General features: G+C 54.3%; 2 protein-coding genes across 8 annotated transcripts in view; both read left to right on the top strand.

Annotated features, from left to right (window-relative positions):
* TTYH2 (tweety family member 2) overlaps positions 1-13,335 on the top strand; it is a 38,193-nt gene extending 24,858 nt beyond the window's left edge. For all 3 annotated transcript variants that reach the window (XM_003997129.5, XM_019818194.2, XM_019818193.2), the window contains 8 exons: positions 2,024-2,093; positions 2,353-2,408; positions 2,703-2,795; positions 3,075-3,167; positions 4,945-5,087; positions 5,772-5,957; positions 6,465-6,543; positions 11,395-13,335. In XM_003997129.5, the coding sequence (XP_003997178.2) occupies positions 2,024-2,093; positions 2,353-2,408; positions 2,703-2,795; positions 3,075-3,167; positions 4,945-5,087; positions 5,772-5,957; positions 6,465-6,543; positions 11,395-11,475 (801 nt within the window). In that variant the 3' untranslated portion in view covers positions 11,476-13,335. The remainder of the gene's footprint in view (positions 1-2,023; positions 2,094-2,352; positions 2,409-2,702; positions 2,796-3,074; positions 3,168-4,944; positions 5,088-5,771; positions 5,958-6,464; positions 6,544-11,394) is intronic.
* A 7,977-nt stretch (positions 13,336-21,312) lies between these two features.
* DNAI2 (dynein axonemal intermediate chain 2) overlaps positions 21,313-26,425 on the top strand; it is a 28,041-nt gene continuing 22,928 nt past the window's right edge. For 2 of the 5 annotated variants that reach the window (XM_003997188.5, XM_019818201.3), the window contains exon 1: positions 21,313-21,457. The gene's annotated coding sequence lies outside the window, so the exon portion shown is untranslated. Of the gene's footprint in view, positions 21,458-21,507; positions 21,527-23,868; positions 24,066-26,425 lie in introns of those variants that run through there. The other 3 variants (XM_019818199.3, XM_045044412.1, XM_045044411.1) reach the window with 3 other exon arrangements.

A 26,425-nucleotide genomic window follows, 5' to 3' on the forward strand; every position in this document is an offset into this window, starting at 1 on the left:
CCCATCCCCACTGTGTGAATAACGCACGTGTGGGCCTTGGTCTCCTTGGACAGGAAAGTTGAATCCTCACTCGGGTCTGAAGAGCAGGCAGGCCTGAGTGGGCTGGGAGGGGGCCTCCTGTCCCCTTTTGGATCCCATATTTTTGCACGGGGCAGAGGTGACCCAGGCCAAGATGGCAGCCTCACTCTATCTTTCCCAAGGCCTCCCATCCCCCACTCAGGTCTGGCTCCTCCCTCTTTGCCACTCCAGTGACCGGGTAGGGGTACCCCCTGGCCTGCTGGTGCTGTGGCTCTGATTGGTAGTAATAAATCAGTCTGATTGATACATGTTAGTGATTTGCATATAGAGTAATACTCCCAGGGTCCTGAGCACGTGGCTGTGTGTGGGCACATGAGCACGTGGACATGTACAGATGTGTCCTTGTGGAAGCTCCGTATCTAAACGGGCATCTAGGGGCACTTGGGGGGCTTAGTCAGTTGAACGTCTGACTTCGGCTCACATCATGATCTTACAGTTCGTGGGTGCGAGCCCGGCGTCGGGCTCTCTGCTGACAGCTGAGAGTCTGGAGCCTGCTTCAGATCCTGTGTCTCCGTCTCTCTCTCTTTCCCCTGCTTGCGCTCTCTCTCAAAAATGAATAAACATTAAGAAAAAAAAATGTAAAGGGGCATCTTATTCCCCAACCCTACCCAAAGCCTGTAAATACCACGATGCAGTTGGCCACTATACTCATGCCTAGTGTTAGCAGCACAGGGCATCTGATAGGTGCTTTATAAGTAGTTATTGACTCTGTGAATGAATGAACGAAGCCCCAGCTTGGAGCTGCTCCTGAAGGAGGGCAGGGCACCAGCAGTGCGGGGGCCGTGGGGATGGGTCCCTGCTCGGGGAGCACTCCCTGGAGCAGGGGAGCCCCTAGGAACAGGTTGGAGGACCAGAGCTTACTCTGACTGCTCTATAAGAGGGGAAGCCTCCTTTACCCAATGCTACACCTTACCCCCAGGCTGGACCTGGGAAAGGCCTGGCTCAGAGGATGCCATCCTGGCCGCTCCCTCTCCCAGGGCCCCCGGCCTGCCCCAAACAGTCCGTGGGCCCTTAGCGGTCACCTCTCCGGGCCATGCTGGGGGGCCCAGGCCCTCGGGTTTGTCAGTGGCAGAGCCTGGAGCCCCGTAGTCTAACTCTCCGTCCCCCCCCTTCACATCTTATCCTGAGCAGAACCCGCACCCAAAGGCTCAGAGATGGGTCCGATGCCAACAGAATCCTTTTGGAAGAGAGTCTGGGGGACGCTTCATAGATTGACACCCCAAAAGCATGTGGGGCTTAGTAACAGCAAGACAAAACTACAACAGAGGTCAGCAATGGCCGTGGTGCAGGAACTCCCCATCACATGTCTTGCAGGTTCACGAACCCCTCAGGTCCATCCCAGGCACTGAGAAATAAAGAACAGTAACAATGCCAAGTGCTGGCTGTCCGCCAGTCACTTTTCTGGGTGTTGGATTGATGGATCGATTTTAATTTTTTGAGAGAGAGGGTGCAAGTGGATGGGGGGCAGAGAGAGCAAGAGGGAGGGAGAGAGATGTGGGGCTCACCCGAAGCGGGGCTCGAACTCACGAACTGTGACGTCGTGGCCCCGGGCCAAAGTCAGATGCTTAATGGAAGGCAACTATGCTCACCACTATGACACCAAGGCTACACGGCCTGGGCCAAGTCAGATGCTTAATGACCAAGCCAGGGTCATTAAACACCCGGGGTGTTTTACATAGATTAATTCTTAAGGTGGATAGCGTTTTTCTCTCCGTGTTATTGACGAGGCAGCTGAGACACAGAAGGAGTAAGTCACTTGTCCAGACTTACCGGGCTAGGAAGGGGCAGAGCCAGGATTCAGGCCCGGGGAAGTTGGCTCCTGCCTGTTGCTTTCCACCCAGGACTGAGCGGAGGGGTCCGAGCGGCTGGGGCCGGGGGTGCCTGACTCCAGCCGGGACCCCGGTGTCGTAACTTTCCTCCACCCTCCCGTCTCTCTCTGGCTCAGGGCACCAGTGACTTCTGCTCAGCTCCCGACACCTTCATCCTGAACATCACAGAGGACCACATCCGCACAGGTAACCCCCCCCCACCTCGGGCCCTGTGTTGTCAAGAGCGGCTCTAAATACTCAGACCAGGCCTACGGCGAACCGTACCTTTCGGCCCTGTAGTCCCCTACCCTTCCCCACCCCCCAACCTCAGGTCCAGCTGGACCTCTGGGCCATTTCATAGAAGCGCCCTCCTTTGGGAGTTTGGGGGTTGGCTTGGCCACTGAGGATGGATGACGGTCCGGTCACCTGTGAGCTCCTGCCTGATGCCGACGCCTTTGCCTTGCAGAGGTGACCCGTTACTACCTATATTGCAGTCAGAGCGTAAGCAGCCCCTTCCAGCAGGTATGCCCACCCAGCCCCGTCCTCGCCCTGCCTACTGCCCCCCCTTGACCCCAGGCCCCAACACCGACCAGTAAGGTGTAGGTGGCTGTGTGCTTTTGGCTTCATTGCGAGGCCGATGCCGCTTATCCGAGGACCACACCTTGAGTAGCAGGAAGCCAGGGGACCGTGCTGCTCCCGCGAAACCTGAGGGATGAGGGGAAGGGCCGGGATCAGGGACGCTAGGGGGCAGGACTGCCGGGGAACAGCGCCTGGGAAGGGGAGTCTCACGGCAGGGCTGCGGTCTCTCCTGGCCAGGCACTGACCATCTTCCAGCGCTCACTCACCACCATGCAGATCCAGGTGGCCGGTCTGCTACAGTTTGCCGTGCCCCTCTTCCCCACGGCGGAGGTAAGGCGGCTGCCTCCCCCCGGATCCGTGCCGGAACAGGGGGAGCCCCAGCTGGACCCCGACAACCCTTCTCCCCTCCTCCCCCTCCTGGACCCCATGGCTTTGCAGAGCCAGGCTGTGGAGAGCGCTCCCCTCCCCAGGGGTCTAGTCCCCCTCCGCCCTCTGGCTCTAAAGGCCTCTTTGCACACGCCGCTCTCTGAGGTTTTATCCACAAGCCCTCCCCCACCGCTCATTCTCCGTCTCTCTGCCTGTCCGTGTGTTTGCCTCTTCCTGCTTCAGAAAGACCTGCTCGGAATCCAGCTCCTGTTGAACTCATCGGAGTCCGGCCTTCACCAGCTGACAGCCATGCTGGATTGCCGAGGGCTGCACAAGGTGCTGGGGGGGGGGGGGGCCCTGGGTGGCAAGGTGGCAAGCAGGACGGGGGCACCCCCGCCGGCCACGTTCTCCCAGAGAGCAGCCCGTAGAGACTCTCCATCGGCCAGACTCCCCGGCCATCTGGTCAACCGTCCATCTCCCCGGCTGCAAGTGAACATTCCTTGCTCATTTCCAGGGTTGCCTCTCCAAGAACTTGGCATATCACACAGCCCCAAATGCAGGGAACACTCTGGGGGGGGGGGGGATGAGTCCCCTCCCCCAAGCACTAAGCCAGGGTGTGTGGACACTTCTCACATTCCATATGGATTTAGCACGGAGAGTCCTATAACGATCACAGCTCCACGTAGTGAGCCCTTGATTCTGCGCACCCTTGTTCCGTACAGTCTGTACCCATAAGCCATTCAGTTGTCACGGTTAATATTGTCAAATACGGGGATGCCTGGGTGGCTCAGTCGGTTAAGCGGCTGACTTCGGCTCAGGTCACGATCTCGCGGTCCGTGAGTTCGAGCCCCGCGTTGGGCTCTCTGCTGACAGCTCAGAGCCTGGAGCCTGTTTCGGATTCTGTGTCTCCCTCTCTCTGACCCTCCCCCGTTCATGCTCTGTCTCTCTCTGTCTCAAAAAAAAAAAAAAAAAATTGTCAAATACGTGTTATTTCGTGGGCAGTCTTATAGAAAAGGAAACTGTGCGTGTGCGGACAGATAGATATTTATATATGGATATCTTTTTTTAAATGTTTATGTACTTTTGAGAGAGCCAGAGGGACAGAGTGCGAGCAGGGAGGGGCAGAGAGAGAGGGAGACACAGAATCCGAAGCGGGCTCCAGGCTCCGAGCCGTCAGCACAGAGCGCGATGTGGGACCGGAACCCACGAACTGTGAGATCATGACCTGAGCCGAAGTCGGACGCTTCACCGACTGAGCCCCCCAGGCGCCCCTATATGCGTGTGTATTTGTAAAGTGGCTCACTGAAGTTTCCAGGCTGTTAGGTCAAAGGCTTGGGTTTGGACGTTGGCACGTACCCTCTCTCCCTCTGCACCACCCACATCCAATCCCTCAGCAAATCCTAGCATCTAGACTCTCAAGTATAGGTTTGCACCTGTCCACTTCTCTCTCCCTCCCCGCTTCTGCCACGACCCAAGCACCGCCCTGCTCCCCTGGGTGACGACCGTGGCCTCCTAACTGGTCTCCAGCCTTTTCTCGCCCCCTGACCTTCCATGACCTTTCACACACAGCAACCACAGTGGTCTTTGTAAAAAGCCCGTTGGGTCGCGTCCCTTCTCTCGCATCTCGTCACCTACTGATAAAAAGCAAGCTCCTCACTTGCCTGCAAAGCCTAGCGGGAACTGGCGCCCGCCCCACCCCCCCATCCCGTCTCCTTCTGGCCCTTTTTCCTCTTTCCCGAACACGTCACCCGTGCCCCCTTCCCCCATCTGCTCAAGGCACAATCCACTCCTTCTGGCCGTGCTGGTCTTAGCGTAAATGTCTCCTGTCTTCTGGCTCTCCCGCCCCGCAGCCGTGTCTGTCTTGCTCGCAGCCGACCCCGACCCTCGCGTGCCTAGCACCCAGTAGGCGGTCAGCAGACGCTTACAGAGTGAACCCCAAAAGCCCTTCTGTCGGGCTCCAGAGTGTGGACCCTTAGTGGCTGTACAAAAAGCGCTCGGGATAGAGACGATCCCCGGCCGAGGCTTGGGGAGAGGGGCCACCAGAAGTGAGCTCAGACCCCAGGCGTGCCCTGACCCGCCTTCCAGCAACGTGTCCCTCCTCCTCCTCCTCCAGGACTACCTGGACGCCCTCGCTGGCATCTGCTACGACGGCATCGAAGGCTTGCTCTACCTCGGCCTCTTCTCCCTCCTGGCCGCCCTGGCCTTTTCCACCATGATCTGCGCGGGGCCGCGGGCCTGGAAGCACTTTACCACCAGGTGGGCTGCCAGGGGGCTTCCTGGGGGAGCCCGCAGGAGGCTCTGCTCTGTGACTGCGCCCAGAGCCGATAACCTGGGCCGAACGATGGCCGCAGGGGTTCGAGGCATTCAGCCCCAACAGGCTGGCTGGATTTCTGCAGAAGCTTCCCTGAGAGTCCAGACAGACCCCCAAAAGGAGGTTCCAAGGGCCCGGGGCAGGAGCGGAGCCGAGAGCATGGTGACAGTGTCATACCCCCACCTGGCGCCCCTTCCTCGTCCTCTCTTCCTCTGAAGGGCTTTGTGACGCGAGATCATGAGGGCTCTGGATGCTGGAGGGGCGCTTCCAAAATACCCAGAAGGGTAGATTATAGCCCCGGTAGTGGGGCACCTACATTTTCACGAAGCAGATAGAGATGAGGTGTTTCAGTGCCTGTGGGCAGATCGGACAAAAGGAAGCAGGGCAGGGAGGATCAGTGTGATGGGGTCAGCATGGCGGGCTGCCTGGAGGAGGTAGATGTGAAGCTGGGAACAGGTGGAGTGATCTGTGTGAGGCAGGCCTGAAGACCGTGTGTTTCAGGAACCTGAGGGAGACACACGCTTGTGGCGAGAGAGGGTCCTGGGAGCGAAGCCTGGGAAGCCGGCCGGGACCCTGCTGCCTCCGAGTCCAGGCCCTCAAGGCCGGCCGTGTCCTGTATGTCGTTCTAGGGACAGAGACTACGATGACATCGACGGTGACGACCCTTTCAACCCCCAGGCCCGACGCATCGCCGCTCACAACCCCCCTCGGGGGCAACTTCGAAGTTTCTGCAGCTACAGCAGCGGCCTGGGCAGCCAGACCAGCCTGCAGCCCCCAGCACAGACCATCTCCAACGCCCCAGTCTCGGAATACATGTACGGCAGGGCTCCCCCTGTACATATCTCGACACATCGCGGCTGGGGCAGCACCGCCACCCCTCCCCCCGCCCCAGCCCTAGGGGAGCTGGATCTGGAGGACATTTGGGTACCAGAGAACCGGGTTGGGAGGAAGACATCCAAGGCCAGCCGTGGTCCCCGGCTGCAGCCAGAGGGTGCCTGGTGGGAAGGCCCCCGGGGCCATCTAGCCACCCCAGTACACATGCATCCCTGTAGATGCCAAGCCTTGCCCTCAGGGCAGATCGCAGGGCCCAGAAGCTGCCTTTCTCTGGGCCACGCTGCTCCTGGCTCCTGGTGCCCCACCCGCAGCTTCTCCCCTGGGCTCTCTGAGGGCTCTTTCCCTTATATTCCTGCCCACAGTTCCCCCAGGTCCATTTCCACCCCATGCTTGCCCATGTGCATCCGCGGGCCCCTCCTGGAGAAATCCAAGTGCCCCCACCCCCACCCCCGCGCCTCCCTGTCCTGAGCTGTCCTCTCGGCCCGCAGGAACCAGGCCATGCTCTTCGGCGGTAACCCACGCTACGAGAACGTTCCACTCATCGGAAGAGGCTCCCCTCCTCCCACGGTAACCTGGGCTCCCGGGCAAAGTCAGAGCTAGGCCCTTGTTGGGGAAGTGATGACAGATAAGACCTCCCCTCAACCTGGTGAATCCCCTCCCCGAAGGTAGAAAAAGTGAAACAATTTTGTTACTAAGTAAGCATTAAACCCAGACTGCCAAGCACATCGCTGGCAATCTGCTAAAGACATTGCAAAGACGGAAAGCTCACCCCCATGTAGCCAGACAGCCTCACCCCCGTGCACGCTTGTCCCCGGGCAAGAGGACCGCACAGCGCCTCTGTCACACTAGTCCATCCCGAATGGATGCCAGTTAGGGTGGCCCTCAGCGTCGCTCATTGCCACGGAGATGGGGGCAGTCCTTGATGGTTACCTTCCAAAGAGGTGGCTCCCAGGCCCTTAAGAATGGATTGCAAAGCTGGCAAGAGCCTGGTTTTTTTGAGTCCGAGCCCCGCGTCGGGCTCTTAAGAAAACATTCCTGGGTTGCAAAGCTGGCAAGAGCCTGGTTTAGCCGTTAAAAAGGTTTATATGCATCTCAAAGGGACAGAGAAATAATTTGCAGTGATAAGTTTGCTGAACGAAATAATGTAAGTAAGAGAGAGCGTCCCTTTCTGCTCCAAGGAAATTGTTCTGCTCTCCGATGGTGTTTAGCCTTTCACCGGGGGCTGCGGGGTGGAGCCCCGCGGTGCAATGTCTGAGACACCAGCCTTCCTTAACCCCGCTCAGCTGGTACCTGAGTGGGGCCTGTGCCTCTGGCCCACTCCCGCTTCCAGCCAGGGGACCGAGACTCAGCATCGGGAAAGGAGCCTGTGGCGTGAGGGGGTGCATATTGGAAAGAAAAGGCTCTGTCCTCTCCCAGAGAAGTGTGGGGGCCGCAGGAATCCTGGCTGAGACAGATAGATCACTTCGAGTAGAGCCAGTAGACCGTGGAATCCAAGGACACAGACTCCTGTGCCAGGTGCCCGGGTTCACACCAGCTCACTGCTTCTGACTTCTGTGGCCTTAGACAGGCACTTCGCCTCTATGTGCCTCAGTTTCCCCACCCGTAGAATGGGCATGATAATAGCACACACCCCACGGTGGTGGCGGGCGTTGGAGGACTCAGTCACTGTAAACGCGTGTCTGTGTGGTGCGTAGATGCTCTAAGAGGGCGTCGCTTGCTCCACCCCTACTCTCCACCGTCCCGCCCGCTCCCTCCCGCCGCCACCTTCTCCACAAGCTGCGGCATCTGTAAGAGATGGGGGGCCGGGGTGGCGAGTGGAAAGCAAGGCCGGAAGTCTGTGATGGGTGGGGTTGCAGCACACAGTTCTTGAGCCCGGTGTCTGTTAAAGTGCCCCTTGCTTCCACTTGGCTGGAGAGGGCATTTACTTATTTTCTTAATGTTTATTTTTTGAGAGAGAGAGAGAAAGCGTGTGCAAGGCGGAGGAGGGGCAGAGAGAGTGGGGGACAGACAATCCCCCAAGCAGGCTCCGCACTGACAGCAGAGAGCCCGACCCGGGGCTCGAACTCACAAACCGTGAGATCATGACCCAAGCCGATGTCGGATGCTCAACTGACGGAGCCACCCAGGCGCCCCTGGACAAGGCATTTTAATTCAGGGGGTTTGGAAGGGGCCATCCAGCCGGTAAACTAGAGCGGCTGCTGCTGGGGACCCAAGGACACGGGGCCAATGACACACGCCCGGGTCCTGGTGCTCACACACGCGCATATCCAGCGAGTCAGCCCCAAACACAGGTGGTGCTTGCGGTGGAAACCACAGTGCTGTTCGGGGGGGGATGGGGGGGGTGGCAGGGGAGAGGTGGGGACCCAGCCGGGTCTTCAGGAAGTGCATAACCTGCAGCGGGAAGGTCTCAAAAACGCGGCTCTTGTAATAAGTGCTTTGGGACCTGGAGGTGGGACCTGTCCCTGCTGCTGTGTGGGATCCGAGGGAGTCCTGTGCAGCAGGTGGCACTTGAACCATAGCTTTGAGCGGCTCGCCCTGGGGCAGTTCTGCCCCCAGGAGATATCTGGCCTGTCAGGAGGCATTTGGGGTTGTCACAACTTGGGGGTGGTGGGGGAGGGGAGCAGGTGCTACCGCCACCTAGTGGGCAAAGGCCAGGGATGCTGCTCAGCCCAGCAGAGAATGATCCGGCCCCAAATGTCCACTTTTGGGACATTGAGAAACCCCGCCCCGCCCACGGCCCCGCCTTGCTATTTTTGCCCAGAGCACCTCACCTGCCGTCCTTTTAGGCACAGCCCTAGACGCAGGCCTAGCTCTCGCTGGGGTCCTCAGGGAGGGACCGCGGGCTAGTGGAAGCCCGCATTCAGAGTAGGCACCGTTTAAATCTCAACCTGGCTTTCTCTACCCAGAAGCCTCCTGGGTTCCTTTTCTTCCTACCAGCTGCTGTAGACCCAGGAATGCAGATTGATATTAATTGTAATCTCAGCGAAACATAATTAGGGGCGATCTGCTGCTGGGAATGAGGAATTAGTCCGTGCGCTGTGATGCCAAATAAAAATGATTTGGGGATTACCTTCTGTTTTGAAAGATCCGGGCCACTCTCCCTGCCATTAGCAGAGATAATCAAGGGCTGACTTTATTTGCAAGGCTCAAGGACAGAATTCACCTTCCTCCCTAGAATTAAGACCTGCTTAGGGCCTCTTAGAGCTTTGGCGGAGTTGGCTACCCAGCCTACCCAGCTCGACCCCCACCTCCTGCCGTGCAAGTGGCAAGGGGCACGAGGAGGCATCTACAGGCGCTGCCGACCTAGGAACCCCCAGCGTGTGTGGACGTTCACCGCCATAGACCTCGCACCTGCCACTCCCTGCCCTCCCCCTGTGCCTGCTCCAAATATTCATCAGCACTCGGCTAATGGCGAGTTTGACGTATAGATGCACCCCTCCCTCTGCCAGCTCCAGCTCTGGGACAGATGGGGATTTCACTGCCCGGGGTGATAGCAAGCAAGACAGTCCGAAGGTACAGCCTGTTCCATTGGCTGGAAATGTGCCTTTCCCCAGGATCCACCTTCCAGGAATCCCTGCTTCCCTCTCAGGCACCGTGTCCTTGATTTGACGGACACAGGTGACCCAGGCAATTGTGAAAAATACCGATCCCAGGACTTCAGTCCAGACTCACTGACGCAGACTGTCCAGGGAAGGCACCTGGGAAGTTCTAAGTGCATCAAGCAGCCAGGTGATCCTTATCATCAAGGAACTTCGGGAAACAGTGCTTCGAGGGGGAGATGCTCAGACTCGAGTGTGCATCAGAATCTCCCGGGGGACATGTTGCAACACAGGGTCCTGGGCCCAGCCTGTTTTTTGTTTTGTTTTTGTTTTTAATGTTTATTTTTGAGAGAGAGAGAGCAGGGGAGCGGGGAAGAGAGAGGGGGACAGAGGATCCAAAGCAGGCTCTGCGCTGACAGCAGAGAACCCGACACAGGGTTCGTACTCAGGAACCGTGAGATCATGACCCAAGCTAAAGTCAGACACCTAACCTCCTGAGCCACCCAGGCGCCCTGATCCTGGGCCCAACCCGTTTCTGATTCGGGAAATCTGCGTTTCTAATGGGTTCACGGGGAAAGCTGGGGCTGCAGGTTGGAGAAGCCCCCACAGTCTGAAGCAGGCTTCCTCCCCCACTCTACTGACGGGCTGGGTCCTTCTGTGGGGGGCAGCTGTCCTGGGCGCTGTAGGATGTTTACCTCCATCCCTGGCCTCTGCCCACTCTCCCTACCCCCCAGGTGTGATGACCAGAAATGTCTTAGACGTTGCGAAATGGTTAAGAACTGCTGGGTTAAAGAGCCCCAGCACCCATCCCTGCCACCCCCCAGCTGGAGGCCTGTGCTCCCCGAGCAGTCGCTAACGAACGTCCGTTGAGCACACTTTGTGTTAGGTCACTGCTTCTCCGACTTGGCTGCATTTGGAAGAGCTTTTTGAAAACATGCTGATGGCGGGGCCGCTAGGCGACTCAGTGGGTTAAGCGTCCGACTTCGGCTCAGGTCGTGATCTCACAGTTTGTAGGTTTGAGCCCCGCGTCGGGCTCCGTGCTGACAGCTCAGAGCCTGGAGCCTGCCTCCGATTCTGTGTCTCCCTCTCTCTCTCTGCTCCTCCCCCACTTGTGGTCTCTCTCACTCTTTCTCTCTCTCTCTCTCTCAACACTAAATAAACTTTAAAAAAAAGTGCTGGTGGCACTTGAAGGTGGTTAATTTTGTTATGTGGGTTTTACCTCAAAAAAAAAAAAAAACCAAAACAAAACTGGTGGGCGTGGCCCGAGCATCAGGAACTGTTAGGCTCCCAGGTGTTTGTAACGTTGGGCCAAGTGTGTGAGATGCGCTGTGTGAGGTGTCTTGCCTGTTTCGCAGCATCTTGTTCTTGCACGGTTACTGCCTGGTGCTCTTAGGTCCCTGACTGCAGATGTGGAAACTGAGGCTCGCAGAGGTTGGAAAGCCTCAGCCAAGGTCACGGGATGAGTAAAATGCATAACTGGGATTTGAACCTGGGTCTCTGAATCTCTGGGCCTGTGCCCTCAGCTACTCAGGAGGCAGGTTCCCCAGTGCCTTGGTGCACCCCGACGCTGTCCCCAGTGGCGGTGGTGTGGCCTGGAGTGGACGTGGCAGCCATAGCAGAGGGAGGGTGGCTGGTCTGTGTGTACATCTCACATCTGATGCTGGAAGCCAGACGTCCTGATGGCCCCGGGACTGGAAGCATGGCCAGCAGTGAAGCCTACCCAAGCTACTCTGGTGTCGGCCAGTCCCCACGATGCCTGAGATAAAGACTGGCCCGGCCCCTGCTCCCTGAGAAGCCCCGGCCCCTTTGCTAGTACGGTCTGATTTCACTGTAACAGGTGACCCTGTTCTGACTCGTCCCCTCCCCCTCTCTCCCACAGTATTCTCCCAGCATGAGGGCCACCTACCTGTCCGTGGCGGATGAGCACCTGAGGCACTACGGGAATGAGTTTCCAGCCTAACACGCGTTCCGCAGAGGTTCCTGCCTCCTTGATCTGTTTTGGTTTTTAATTAATGCCAACGCACGCATTTCTTCAATAGAAACCAAAGGCGTCTGGAGACTGGACGCAGGACCACGGGATTGGCAGGCTCCTGGGGCTGCAGAGAAGCAGGGAGAGTCAGCCCGGGCTTGGCTGAGATTCCCGACCAAAGGCCCAGGCGGACAGAAGACCCGTGACTCGGGCCAGCCTCTCCCTCCTCTGCCCTCCTGTCCACACCGGAAACGCCCGCAGGTGCTTCGCCACGCCGAAGCGGGGAGCCTCGTTCTGCTCACCCCCACATCCCACCCTCGCCAGTTGGGGAGCGGCAGTGAGGAGGGTCGGGCGTCACCACCTGAGAGCTGTATGGTTCTCATTGCCAGGACCGTGCCTCTTGCTAACACGGCCGGAAGTCCGGGTGACCACCCTCCCTGAGTCCCTCTCTCCTCTCGGCTGCCCACTGATGGGCGGCATTTTCCCGGGGATAAAAACGGAAGAGCTGATCAGGAGATGCCTCTAAGGGAGGTGATGTCCCTGATGAGACGAGACACTGTCCAAATCAGTGCCCCGGAGCCACCAGACGGACTCTCCCTGGACCACAGAGGGAAGGTGTTGGAGAGGCTGTGTGGTGGGTGGTCCCCGGGCTGGGGGACCACAGCTTCGTCCCTCGTAGGCTCCTCGTAGGTGAGAGCCAGGGGCAGTGTGGGTAACAGCAGCCACTCTCTGCTCATCCTTTGCACCCTTCCCCGCCTCTCCATTCCAGAATCGATGCTGTGAGTTCGTTCGCTGCAGGTAGGGATAGTCTCAGGTATTAATAGACACTTTGAAAGCGACTTTAACTTTTTTTTCTCCCAGTGTTTTAAATACTTTGATTATCCAAAGAATTGAAACTCACAGCACATCCAGTTTTTACAGGAGACTTGGGGCTCACTCCTTACCCCCGGCGGCAGATTTGTCTGGCATCGCCAGGTCTTTAAGCATCTGCAGGGAGGGAGGGTTTTGAAACAAAGTACAAGATCAGTGAGACACGCTGTCCCGAGCTGCTGCTCGATGGGGATGTGGGTTCATCCCAGTCGGAGAGGAGGCCCTTTAAAACAGGAAGGAAGCAAAGAGGGACAGCTGACCAGAGTCCCCTGTTCCGGGGAATGCCCATGTGAATTTGCCCCTCCCTTTGAGCAAGTTTGCGGTAAAAGGTTTCAGCAAAATGAGACCACTGTGTCTTGACCTGAGACGGGCCTCTTTAATCCCCCCAACCCTGGACCCATCCTGTTGTCCTGGGATGTACCTGCTCGCTGAGAAGGAGCTTGTTGGCCAGGAGGAAATAATGACCCACCATCCTGCCTGCTGAGGATCCAGGGTTAGGGTCTCTGGTGCTTCTAATCTCCTGTCAACGCAGAGTGCGAGACACTGAACCCCCACAGCCTTGCCCACCCGAAGCCAGGGGCGTGGGGAGGCGTGGCTTGGAACCAGGGCTCCATTTCCATTTGGGGAGAGCCACTTTCCCATCAAAACACTCACAGCAGAGTGGCTGTCCACGCCCAGCCCCGGCCCCAGGACAAAACAGCCACGGGGCATCCAGGACTCCTGTCTTACCTGCGTTAACCTCGACATCCCGTGTACCGTAAATATATCTGTGTGGGGCCACGTCGTACGCAGATAGGAACTCCGCGGTGTCAAGATGTTGCTTCTTAACATTTTGTGGTTGGCAACTGTAGAGTTGTTTTTAATGCATGTAAACTAAACTAGAATCCTTCGGGTGGTTCCTGAAGGAGCCAGGTGGGCACACTTCTGCTTGGTACATGTGCGCCCTCACCTGGGGAGAAATAAACCACTTGTACTAAAGCATGCACTCCGTCTAACTGCCTCCGCTGCGGGAGTGACGGGGCACCGAGCGCTCCCTTCCAGCTGGGTTTTGGTGGGGAGGGTTTCTCGGCAGATTTCAGTGACTTCAGTGCAAGGGTTGAAAGACGGGATGATTTTTTTCTTGAACGTTATTTTTTAACTTGTTTTTAATGTTTGTTTATTTTTGAGAGACAGAGCATGAGTGGGGGAGGGGCAGAGAGAGAGGGAGACGCAGAATCCGAAGCAGGCTCCAGGCTCTGAGCTGTCAGCACAGGGCCCGACGCGGGGCTCGAACTCACGAACCGTGAGATCATGACCTGAGCCGAGGTCGGACACTTAACCGGCTGAGCCACCCAGGCGCCCCAAGACAGGACTATTGAAGGAATGTCACAGGACCTCTCGTGTGGCCTCCAGCTACTCTTCAGGACCAAGGACAGGCCTTGTCTCCCCTGCCCCAGTCTTTCTCCCAAGTTCCCCCTGAAGGTCAGTGCTCTTAATGTTGCTAGTAATAAGTAGTGGCATTTATTGAGCACCTGCAGTGTACTGAGGACTGTCCCAGATAGTTATGTGAATTGTTAATTAAACTTCACGATCCCTCTGGGCTGGGGCACTGAGATGCTCTGTAGCCTTCGTAGGGCAGGCTCCAGCTCTCTGCCCGTGGCCCTGTGCCACTGTTGACCCTTGTGTTCGGCAGCTAGGCTCCCAGAAGTGACTGCCTTGCAAGGAACTTCCTGAAGGGAGTAGATTATGCATCCTTTGGGAGCACTTGAGGTGTGATACAGAGGGCTGTGTACCACAGAACATGCCAGACTCAGAACTCTGCATCCCTCAAAGCTGAGCATCAGGACTAGGGCGTTTCTCAAATAGGAATGTTTCCCCCACCCCGTGTAGAGTCACCTTTCTCCCTCGTCTCAGGAAACCAAGAGCACCGGGGAAAAGGCTTGAAGCAGTGGAGAAACCAATCTGATTTCTTTTAAATGTTTCTTTAGTTTTGAGAGAGAGAGAAGCACACAAGAGCGAGCACGGGAGGGGCAGAGAAAGGGGGAGACAGAGGATCCCAAGTAGCCTCTGTGCTGCCCGCGCAGAGCCCAATGCGGGGCTCGATCCCACAGACCTTGAGATCCTGACCTGAGCTGAAATCAAGAGTCAGACGCTCAACCGACTGAGCCACCCAGGCGCCCCCGCCCCCCATCTGATTCTTTCTTTAAAGGTAACTGCAGTTCAGTGCTCAGATGAGATTCACTTTGGGGGCTTTCGTTGTCTCTGGGAGCTGCAGAGAGACCGGCGCTGCAGGCAGGCCCTGCATGAAGTGGGAAGGAGGCCACGTGGGGATGCACAGCTGAGGGTGGTTTGGGTCCCCACGTGTGTCACCCGCTTACCCCCACATTCCTGCCTTGGCCTGCACCAATCTCTCACCAAGGGAAAGGGGTGGGGTGAGAGGGCCTCGGTGCCCAGCATGCCCGTGTTCTGCCTGCCTGGCCCACCAGCGCAGCCTTTAGCGTTTCTAAACACCTCTGAACAGCACTGACCCCAGACCCAGGAACCTGCTCCCGGAGAGGAAGTAATGAACATCCGGCCCTCTGTAAGGGGAGCCTCTGCCGGGAACAGGTGTGCGTTTGAGTCTGTCGTTCAGGGCCAACTCCCCCGTGTGGAGCGGCGACCGCGTGGTCCTTTCTCCAAAGCTGACTCCTCTCCAGGAGCCCTGAACTGTGCTGTGCCGTGCTTTCGCCCCCTCTAACGTTTTGGGGTCTCGTGTTTCAAAGAACTGGGGGCAATATCACTGTCTCTGGGCTCTACAGTGTTGGGGGAGCCGTCAGCATTCAAGAGGCCTCGGGTGCCCCCTGACGGATATACCCAGGTCAGGAGAACCTACTTTTCTTTCTTCTCCCTTTCAAATTTCAATTTCCCCCCTTCAAAAATGCATTGATTGCTTATCACAGGAGCCAGCAAACTACCTCCCGTGAGCTTAGTCTGACCTGTTGCCATGTATGGCCTCTGTGAGCGCAGTTTTTGTATTTTTTAATGGTTTTTTTTTTAAAAATAAAATACTTGCAACTGATTTTGACAGTAGAGAATACTAATCCTGAGTCTCAGTGAAACAAGGTGTTGTCCCCCCTCCAGAGAATTTCGTTCTCATCAACAGTCCTGTCCTACCAAAAAAAGTATACTCAGCATAATATTTTGAATTTCGCTAATCAACAATGGGGATGTTTTTCTCTTGTCGTATAAGTATCTACGAAATGTCTTTGATTTTTCTCCTTAACCTGCAGCCTAAAATATTTACTCTCTCTTAAAGTAGTTTGCAGGTTGCTCGCCCCTGGCCTAAGCACATCACCTTCTCTAAATCCTGGGACTACAGAAGTCTCTAAGGCAATCGTGGCCTTGACTTCATAGAGTTTACAAATAGACAAGGCTTCCTGACTCCTAGATGGTGCCTCTTCTCTGTTCTCACATGTAGAAAGGGCTGGGAGTTCCGTGGGGTCCCTGTTATAAGGGCAGGAATCCCATTTACGACAGTTCCACCTTCCTCATGACTAATCACTTCCTAAAGGCCTCACCTCTGAATACCATCACACTGAGCGTTAGGATGTCAACATATAAATTCAGGGAGGACATAACCATTCCAACCATAGCAGGGGTGTATGGGAACTCTTTGTACCACCTTTACAACTTTTCTGTAAATCAAAACTGACAGTGGACAATCTGAAAAGGAAATTTAAAAAATAATTATGTTTACAATAGTATCCCCCCCAAAAGCCCTTAAGAATTAGCCAAAGAAATGAAAGTCTTGTATAATGAAATCTATAAAACATTGCTGAAAAAAATTAAAGGAATAAATAAATGGAAAGACATGTTCACAGATTGGAAAACTTAATATTGTTGAGACGTCAATACTACCCAAAGTGATCTACAGACTCAACAAAACCCTTATTGAAAAATGACATTTTTTTTTGCAGAAATAGAAAAACCCATCCTAAAAATCCATATGGAATGTCCTCAAGCCCCAAATAGGCAAAAGATCTTGAAAAAGAAGAACACAGCTGAAGGACTCACACTTCTGATTTCAAAACTTACTGCAAAACCACAATAATTAAGAGAGAGTGATGCTAGCATGATGTCAGACATAGAGACCAACAGAGTAAAACAGAGTCCAGAAATTAACTCTCACATGTGTGGTCAAATGATTTTCAATAAGGTCAAGGTCAAGGTAATTCAATGGGGGAAAGGACAATCTTTTCAACAAAAGGTGCTGGAAAAACTGGATATCCGGGTCACCTGGGTCATTCAGTTGGTTGAGCAACCAACTCTTGATTTCGGCTCAGGTCATGATCTCACAGTTTACGAGATCAAGCCCCACATTGGGCTCTGTGCACTGAGGGCACACAGCCTATTTGGGATTCTCTCTCTCTCTCTCTCTCTCTCTCTCTCTCTCTCTCTCCCTTCCTCTGTTCTCTCTCTCTCTTTCAAAATAAATAAATAAACTTAAAAAGAAAAAACTGGATATCTACATGGAAAAGAATTAGGTTGGTCTCTTAACCAAAAAGCAAATACAGCAAAAATTAGCTAAAAATGGATCAAAGACCTCAAAATAAGACCTAAAGCTATAAAACTCTTAGAAGAAAGCATAAGGTAAAAACTTCACAACGTCAGATTTGGCAGTGATTTCTGGAGCATGACCCTAAAGGCACGGACAATGAAAGAAAAAATAGACTGGATTCATGAAAAAAAAAATTTTAATTTTTTTTGTAATGTTTATTTATTTTTGAGAGAGAGTGCAAGCAGGGGAGGGGCAGAGAGAAGAGGGAGACACAGAACCTGAAGCAGGCTCCAGGCTCTGAGCTGTCAGCACAGACCCGGATGGGGGGTTGAAGTCACAAACCGTAACATCATGACCTGAGCTGAAGTCAGACATTTAACCGACTGAGCCACCCAGGTGCCCCTAATTCATGAAAAAGTTTTAATTGGAGGCATCAGAAGACACTATCAACAGAGCAAAAAGGCAACCCATAAAATGGGGGAAAATATTTGTAGATCACGTACCTGATAAGGGATTAATATCCAGAATATATAAAGAGCTCCTACAATAACAAAATAAAACCTGATTCAAAACTGGACAAAGGATTTGTGTAGACATTTCTCCAAAGAAGACACACAAACAGCCAAGAAGCACATGAAAACATGTTCCCCATCACTAATCGCTGGGGAAATGCAAAGCAAAGCTATGGTAAAGTCCTGCCTCCCATCCATTAGGATGGCAACTATCAAGAAACAGGAAGGAGGGGCGCCTGGGTGGCGCAGTCGGTGAAGCGTCCGACTTCAGCCAGGTCACGATCTCGCGGTCCGGGAGTTCGAGCCCCGCGTCAGGCTCTGGGCTGATGGCTCAGAGCCTGGAGCCTGTTTCCGATTCTGTGTCTCCCTCTCTCTCTGCCCCTCCCCCGTTCATGCTCCGTCTCTCTCTGCCCCCAAAATAAATAAACGTTGAAAAGAAAAATTAAAAAAAAAAAAAAAGAAACAGGAAGGAACAACTGTTGGAAAGGACGTGGAGAAACCGGAACGCTTGTGCTCTATCAATGGGAATGCAAAATGGCACAGCTGTTGTAGAAAACAGTATGGTGGCTCTTGGAAAAATTAATAAATTCTATTAAGCAGATAAAGTTGCCATAGAATCCAGCAATTCTCCTTCCCAAAGATTTGAAAGCACCGTTTCTTTTTAAGATTTTATTTTATTTTTTAATATTTATTTATCTTTGAGAGACAGAGAGAGAGAGAGACAGAGCACGAGCAGGGGAGGGGCATTAAGATTTTATTTTTAAGTAATCTTTACACCTCACGTGGGGCTCAAACTCCCAACCCCGAGACCAAGAGTCACAAGCTCCACCGACTGAGCCAGTCAGACACCCCAAAGCACACTTTTGAAGAGAGGTTTGTGCATCCACGTTCACAACACCATTATTCAGAGTAGTAAAAAGCGGAAGCAATCCTAGTGTCCATCTGTGGATATAAACAAAATGCAATGCATACATGCAATGGAATATTATTCAGTCTTTAAAAAGGAAGAAAATTCTTTAAAAAAATTTTTTTTAATGTTTATTTATTTTTGAGACAGAGAGAGACAGAGCATGAATGGGGGAGGGTCAGAGAGAGGGAGACACAGAATCTGAAACAGGCTCCAGGCTCTGAGCTGTCAGCACAGAGCCCGACGCGGGGCTCAAACTCCCGAACCTGAGATCATGACCTGAGTTGAAGTTGGATGCTTACAGACTGAGCCGCCCAGGCACTCTGAAAATTCTTTTTTTTTTTTAAGTGTATGTATTTATTTTGAGAGAGAGCACAAGTGAGGGAGAGGCAGAGAGAGAGAGAAAGAGAGAATTCCAAGCAGGCTCTGCACTGTCAGCCCAATGCAGGGTTCGATCTCAAACTGTAAGATCATGACCTGAGCTGAAGTCAGATGCCTGACTGAGCCACCCAGGCACCCCAAAAGGAAGAGAATTCTGACACCGGCTACAACCTGGCTGAACCTTGAAGACATTATGCTGAATGAAATAAGCCAATCACAAAAAGACAACGTGTGATTCCACTTCTGAGGTGCTGAGAGTAGTCAAAATCATAGGTACAGAAGGTAGGACTGTTGGGTGGCAGGAGGTGGGGGAGGGGGAAATGGGGAGTTAGGGTTTCATGGCTACAGAGTTTCAGTTATGCAAGATGAAAAAGTTCTGGAGATGGTCGGTGGCCCAACGTTGTAAGTGCACTTAATGCTGCTGAACTGAACTCTTAAATATGGTTAAGGTGATACATTTTGTGTTCTGCGTATTTTACCCTGATAGAAAAAAATCGGAAAAAGAACAGGTGGGGGTAGACGGCAGTGCAATGGATCGTGGACTGGCCTGGGGGGGGGGGACATGGGGGGGGGCGCCTTCAGCCAGGGATTCCAGGAGTCCCTTGCCCTGTGATTGGGCAGAGATCAGAGAGAATTGAAAATTGTTTTTAACGGGATCCCTGTGCAAACTCCTAATGATACGACCTCATGCTGGCTTTCCCGGCCGGCGCGGCTGAGACAGACCTGCCAAGGGGTGACGGCTGTTCTGCCAGAGAACAGAGGTGCCCAAGGCTGTTGGAAGCACTGGAGGCCTTCTGAGTGCAGGGAAGGATGGGGGGAGGGAACCTGTAATAAATCACTGCGATCCCAAGAGAAAGGTGGCTGCAGGTACGCTGCTCCCACTTCCCCACCCAGGGAATAATGTGTGCACAGAGGGTCTCCTCTTTCCAGGGCTGGGGGTGGGGGAGGGGGAGGAGGATGCCTATGTTTCCAGCCCCAACCAGCCAGTGCTCCATTGTGCAGCCGATCTGTTTCTTCTGGACGTTTTGTCTGGGTCTGATTTGCCTCCGAGCACACAAAGCCAGTTTGGTGGGGCTTTTAGACGCTCCTGCACCCAGCCGCCTACAACACCCTCAGCGCCCACCCGGAGGAAACCCTTTACTTAGAGACGCTGGTGGGAGCAAGGGCTGGGGGGAGGGGAGGGGGGGTTGGTGGCAGCCGTCACTGTGGGGCTTGTTAGTATGTTTGGGCAAAGTGCCATCGTGCTGGGAATTCTGTTGCACCTGCCCAGTTAAAGGCAGGTGACTAGTGGCGAAGACACACTATGGAGAAGTTGGGGAGCCAGAGTCGGGGACATTTGCTTTCTTCCTGTAATCTGACAGCTCCAAAAACCCACAGGGAGCTGTCCAGATGCCTCAGCCTTCCTCTCAGGACACCCCACAAACCGGCCCCAGCTGGCCTTTGCAAATTCCTCTCTGATTTTCTCCCCTACAGGGACTGTCAACTCCTGCCACAATGATGCGTCAACCTCCCCCAAATGTCTTTCTTCCATCACAAATGCCCCTCCCTTGCATACACCATGCCCTCCCCCCAATCTGGAATGCTCTCCCCACGCCTTCCCCTGCGACTTATCACCATTTGTCAAGACCAGTTCCAACCCCAAATCCCACTTTGGGGGCTGACACATCCCCTGTCTACCCCCCTCCGGATCTCCAGCACCCATCCCTAAACTTGGTTAGCCTGATTCCCCGAGATGGGAAGTCCAGAGCTGACAGCCATGGGCACCCTGCTGTGTTGTCTCAGTTGTGTCTCCCAGTTCTGTCACTGTCCGCCCCAGGAGTCTCGGGGCACCTGGGTGGCTCAGTTGGTTGAGCGTCCAACTTCAGCTCAGGTCACAATCTCACAGTTCTTGAGTTTGACCCCGACACGGGCTGTCTGCTGTTACCTCCCCTGTCTCCCCCCCACCCCTCCCCCGCTCGTGCACCCTCTCTCTCTCTCTTTCAAAAATAAACAAACATTAAAAAAAAAAAATTTTTTTAAAGAAGGTTGAGTCTTAGTAACTCTCCCAAGGTCATACGATCAGTAAATGGCCCAGCTGGGATTCAAACCCACGTGAGCTAGCCCCCCCCCCTCCCATACCCCGCTCCCCGTTTACATTATCTCGCTTCATTGCCTTAACCCCAGGAGAAACTGCATCGCATTCATTCATGCATTCCGTGAACACTTACTGCCTGTTTACAACCAGCCCCTAAGCTGTGGAAACACCCCGCCCCACTTTCCGGGGCTTGGTTATTGCACGAGGTGCCCGGGATAGGGTAGCACAGGGGCGACTGGGGGGTTTTAATTCCCAGTGAGTGGTTGAGGGACCCGACGGAAGGGACAGGAAGACAACCTGCCAGGCGACAGGGAAATAAGTAGCAGAGCCCGACATCACCAACCACGGCGCATGACTTCCGAGGCGCTGTCTACAATAGTTTGCATCGTCTCAGGATCTTGCCCGGTGCGTTTTTTGTAGACTTGGGTAAGCACCTTCGCAGAGATGACACAAACGTCTACTCTTGCCAGTGTTTGATTGGCTTGGTTAATTTTTCTCCCGACTCTGGAGACTTCCACAAGAGGGAGTGCTTCCGATGCAGCGGGATGGGCAGTCACGTGCTCTGGGGAGCCCTCCGCCCCGCGTCCAGGCCCAGCCGAGGGGTTGCTAGGCAACGGGTAAACGCCGTACCTCGGAGCCGTTGGCGAAGCCCGGTGGCGGGGGCTCAGGTGCTTCCCCTGCGGCCAGGCGGCGACGCGAGCGAGCGGACGAGGGTAAGGGCGCGGGCCGGGAGGAGGCCGAGGCTGAGGAGGAGAGGAGAGTGAAGCAGGGAGCCCCTGAGGGTAATAATCAGCGACAGTGCCAGAGACTCCCCGTGGGGGCAGCCTCCTGGGACAGCTCTGCCGGAGGGTGGGGGGCCAGGTGTCCGCGCCCCATTCCTCCCGGCTGCCCTCAGTCCTCGCGACTCACCGGACCACGCAGGTTCTGGTCACCTTGCCTCCTACACCCCCTGCTCCCAGTCGGTCTGGCCCTGATCCCCCGGGTCTCTTGGAGGGAGGGAGACCTCTAAAGGGTTCACAGCTGGCTGGCGGGAAAGTAGAGTCTGGGCTGAACTGGAGGGAGGTGGGTTTTCTCATAAGAAAGGAGGGAAGGGAATTCAAAATTACTGAGCACAGACTAGGCAGCAGGTCCCCTAAAATGCATGATTTTATTTACTCCTCAACCTGAGGGGGACATTTTTTTTTTTTTAGTTTAGTTTTATTTTGAGAGAGAGAAAACGAGCAGGGGAGGGGCAGAGAGAGAGAGGGAGACAGAATCCCAAGCAGGCCCCGTGCTGTCAGCACAGAGCTGGATGCAGGGTTCGAGTCCACAAACCGTGAGATCACGACCTGAGCCGAAATCAAGAGTCGGATGCTTTTAAAGGACTGGGCCGCCCAGGCGCTCCTTATGCCCACTGGGATACCACGTTCAAGGTCACACGCTTAGTTTCACCTTCCTGCAACACGTTCAAAGTTGATCACACTCTTGAACCACAGAAGTGCATTCTCGGGTGTTCAGACCCTGTGATTTCCCCCTCTCACCTCTAGCTCTGCTTTGTTTTTCCAATCAGAAAAGGAAGAGGAGGGGAGAGAAAGTTCTAGGAGAGAGCCCTGGGACCCTGCTGGCCCTCAGCATGCTCACAGTGGGAGTGTTGGGCTCCTTCTTACACCAGGCACTGGGGATGACGATGGATGAAAAGACCACAGTCTGCCCTCAAGGAGACAGTGTTGTAGTGGGGAGAGCAGGTTACCACCAACACAGCACCCTTTGGTTCTGGGGACCTCCTCCCACCTCTGCCTGTCCTCCCCCTCCACCTGGAGCTCACCCCAGGTGGACCTCAGTGTGCCTAGCATTGCCCTGGTGGGATGCCCTGGTGAGGGAGGGCAGGGTGGATTCCTAGCGAGGTCTGTCTCATTTGAAGGACCCCATATTCCAGAAGGTGCACAAGGACATAAGAAAGAGGGAAGGAAGCTCTCCACCTGTGTTCCTCTGCCCAGCGAGGGGCACATAGAGGCCACATAGAGGCCACATAGAGGCCATCAGTCCCAGGCACAAAGACTAAGGGCTGCCCCAGGGACCACAAGGAAGAGGAAAATGTTCTCGTGTCTATACCGCGTGGAGTCCAGCGCGGAGGGAAGGCCAGCCACCTTCCTCTTGCCTCTACACTAAGCTCCCAAACGGAGCCCCTCCGCCCCGCGGCTCCCTCAGCCCCACCCAAGCTTGGAAAACACACTTTCTCTTAAGTCGAGGGAAGTTCTTTCCAGGAATCACGGTGCGCCTCATCATTACGCGAGAGGAGTTTTTGTTAACTGCTGGAGGTCCCAGTCTGACCGTCCTGGCACGCGGGAGACGGTTGCAGTTTTGATGTTCACGCCAGCACGTCCCCAGCCAGACGTGTTCTTATGTTTGGGACTCGCTGCAGAGTCCCGCTTGCCCCTGGGTCTCTAGGTTCCCACAGGTGGGGGACCCCCCTCCCCAAACTCCCAAAGAGCAGCAGTACTGTCCCCACCTCCCTTGGAAGCCCCCTCTGCCATCCCCGCCCCCCAAAAGGCAGACAGCTCTGCAGCCAGCGGCCTCTGTCTCACCAGGGTGGGGAGAGACCTCCTGAGACCCCTGCTCTGACCTCGCTATTCATCTTCGGGCCCTGCCGGCTTGGGAGAAAGAGCTCACTCTGGGTCCCTGAATGAGCCGTCTTCCCGTCACCGGGCCAGCCTTTAAATGTCCCCTCTGTCTGCCACCAGATAGAAAACAATGCCTCCGTTCTCGCCCCTGGCTTGGCCTTGGGAGGCACCAAGGAGGAAAGCGAAGCTGTTTCACATATGATCTGGGCTAAAGAGGCTATTTTTGCGCCCCTGGAGTTTCCTCACATTCTTAAGCCTCCTTGTGTCCCCAGAGAACTGGCTTTTGCAGCAAGTGTCTTTTACCAGAAGGAGAGACAGGCAGCCCGTCGTCACTGTGGGGGCCCAGGAGCAGCGCTGTGGCCCCTCCGCAGGGCACTGGTGAAGGCGAGAACTGACCGTCGTCTTCACAAGGCCCTATCCTTGCCCATGTAGAATGGACACACTGGGGCAACTTCTGCCACTTGTGTTTCTGTTCCCATCCTCTGCTGTCCGAGCCATGGCCTCTACCTTTCCCAGGTTACAAGAGAGTTTCCAGACCAGGAGAAAGAGCGGGAGATCTTGTTTCCTGTGAGTCTGACTCAGGTCGAGCAGTCCTGGGGCTGGAAGCGGGCTGGGATGACGCTGCCTTCGAGGAACATCGTACGTGGATGCAAAGGGACCTAGGATAACCCTCACTCCCTCACTCCTACCCCAGCGGCTCCAAGGCCCAAGGCCACTCCAGGCAAGTGCTTCTGGGCTGTGACAATAGCTCTTGGCCTTGCATCTCAGGCGCCAGTGGCCAGGGCCCACTGGTCTGGCACCTTGCAGCCTTGGAGGTAAGAGGAGGCAGCTTAGACACACGTCTGGTCGTAATATTCACCCAGATTGTGAAAAGCACAAATTGCCAGGCCCCGCCCCAGACATACAGTCCACATTTGCAAGAGGGGCCTGGGAACCTCCATAGTTTGAACGAACATCCTAGGTTTGGAGCATACTGGCTGAGAAATTAAGAACCCTCACTTTAAATCGGTACTCCTCAACCCTGGCTGTACGCTAGGATTCACCCGGGAGTTTAACACCTACTGCCGAGAGATTCTGATTTCGTTTGTCTGCAGTTTAACCTGAGGGTTGTGATTTTGTAAAGCCCTCTGGGAGTTTCTGTGTAGCCAAGGCTAAGAATCACTCTGCCGTAGAGCCAGACGTGTCTGGGCCCCCGCTCTGCCTCAACTTAAGACCCACCACCTTTGACAAGGTGTTTGAACTCTCCGGGTATCGGTTTCTTCATATGTAGAATGAGAATTGTGAGTTGGGGGGGGGTGTGGGGAGCATGCAGTGAGGGAACCTCTAAACTGAAGTCCATGGCGCCCGGGACCCCACAAGTCTCTGTATCCTGGATGCAAGTCCTTTATCAGACCCAATATGCCAATATTTCCTCCAAGTCTGTGGCTTGTCTTTTCATTTTCTTGATGTTATCTTTTGAGGTGCAGAGCTTTTAATTCAAAAGAAGTCCAATTTATCATTGTTTTTGCTTTTATGGACCATACTTCTGATGCCATGTCTAAAGAATCTGCCCTATCAGCATCACGGAGATTTCCCTCTACGTTTCTCTCCTTAGTTTTCGCTCTTACGCTGGTGCCTGAGATCCATTTTGCGTTAATTTGTGTGTGTGGTGTGAGGTAGGGGGTCCACGGTCATTCTTTCGCATGGGAACATCCAGTTGGCCCAGCACCATTTGTTGAAGAGACCGTCATTTCTCTGATAAGGTGCCTTAGTGCCTTTTTCAAAAGTCAGTTGGCCTAAGTATCAAAGTCTATTTCTAAACTCTCAATGCCATTCAATCGATACATATGTCTATTCTGATGCCAGTACCACGCTTTCTTGATTATTCGGCTTTGAGTGAATGTTTGCCAAATGAGTAGGTGAAATAAGGGAAACTATGAGAACAAATGTAAAGCATGAAGTCTGGCATTCACAAAACCTATGCATTCCTAGAAAAGTCTATGTAATTCAGGGCGCCTGGGTGGCTCAGTCGGTTAAGCATCTGACTTTAGCTCAGGTCATGATCTCGCGGTTCGTGGGTTCGAGCCCCACGTCGGGCCCTGTGCTGACAGCTCAGAGCCTGGCTGCTTCGGATTCAGTCTCCCTCTCTCTCTCTGCCCCTCCCCGGCTCTCACTCTGTCTCTCTCTCTCTCTCTCTCACACACACACACACACACAAACGTCAAAAAAAATTTTTTAAAGAAAAGTCTATGTAATTAGTTTTTTTTAAGTTTATTTATTTTGAGAGAGAGAGAGCACAAGCCAGAGAGGGGCAGAGAGAGTGACCTAGCCATGGTCAAGCAGCTGGCAAGTGGCAGGGCCAGAACTTGAAGTCAGTGCCCAGCCCAGCCCGCTTTCCAGTTCCACACTGTGCCCTGCCCAACCAGTCTTTCAAAGGCCCACTATTCTGCCTGTGGAGGAAGTGGTCTGGCAGTCTCTCCCCTTCTCAGGCAGACTCCCAGCCCCATCGCGGTCGGAGTGATGTAGAGGAGAGTCTCCGGAAGGGCCCTCCTTCGAGCGGTGAAGGAGCGGTGAAGGGTAGCACCCAGTAGAACTCTGGGAAGGGGTGGGTGGCCTTTTGGACAATCGGGTGGTTGGGTGGGAGAGTTTCCAGAGAGGCCTGGGGCTCTCCAATCTGTGTGCTGTAGGGTCAGATCCAGGGCGTGGCCGGAGATTTAGTTCAACATAATCACCATGACTGTTTCTCCCTGCCTCCCAGTAAACATGTTAGCTGGGTAAAAACTGCATCATTTGGTGAGTAAGAGCTTTGGAGTCAGGCAGAGCAGCTGAACCGCTTACTAGCTATGTACGTGGTCCTGGGCAAGACACCCAGGGTATCGCTAAGTATGAGATTCCTGAAAGGTGGAATGGTGATTTTATTGTCTACCTCAAAGGGCAGTTGCAAGAACTGAACACGATAATGCTTAGCAGGTACTCAGTACTCAATAAATGATCTTTTATTATTTAAGTTTATTTGTGTATTATGAGAGAGAGAGAGAGCATGAGCAAGGACGGGTCAGAGAGGAGAGACAGGATCCCAAGCAGCCTCCATACCATCAGCAC

This window comes from Felis catus, chromosome E1 (genome assembly GCF_018350175.1).
Source record: "Felis catus isolate Fca126 chromosome E1, F.catus_Fca126_mat1.0, whole genome shotgun sequence".
NCBI lineage: Eukaryota > Metazoa > Chordata > Mammalia > Carnivora > Felidae > Felis > Felis catus.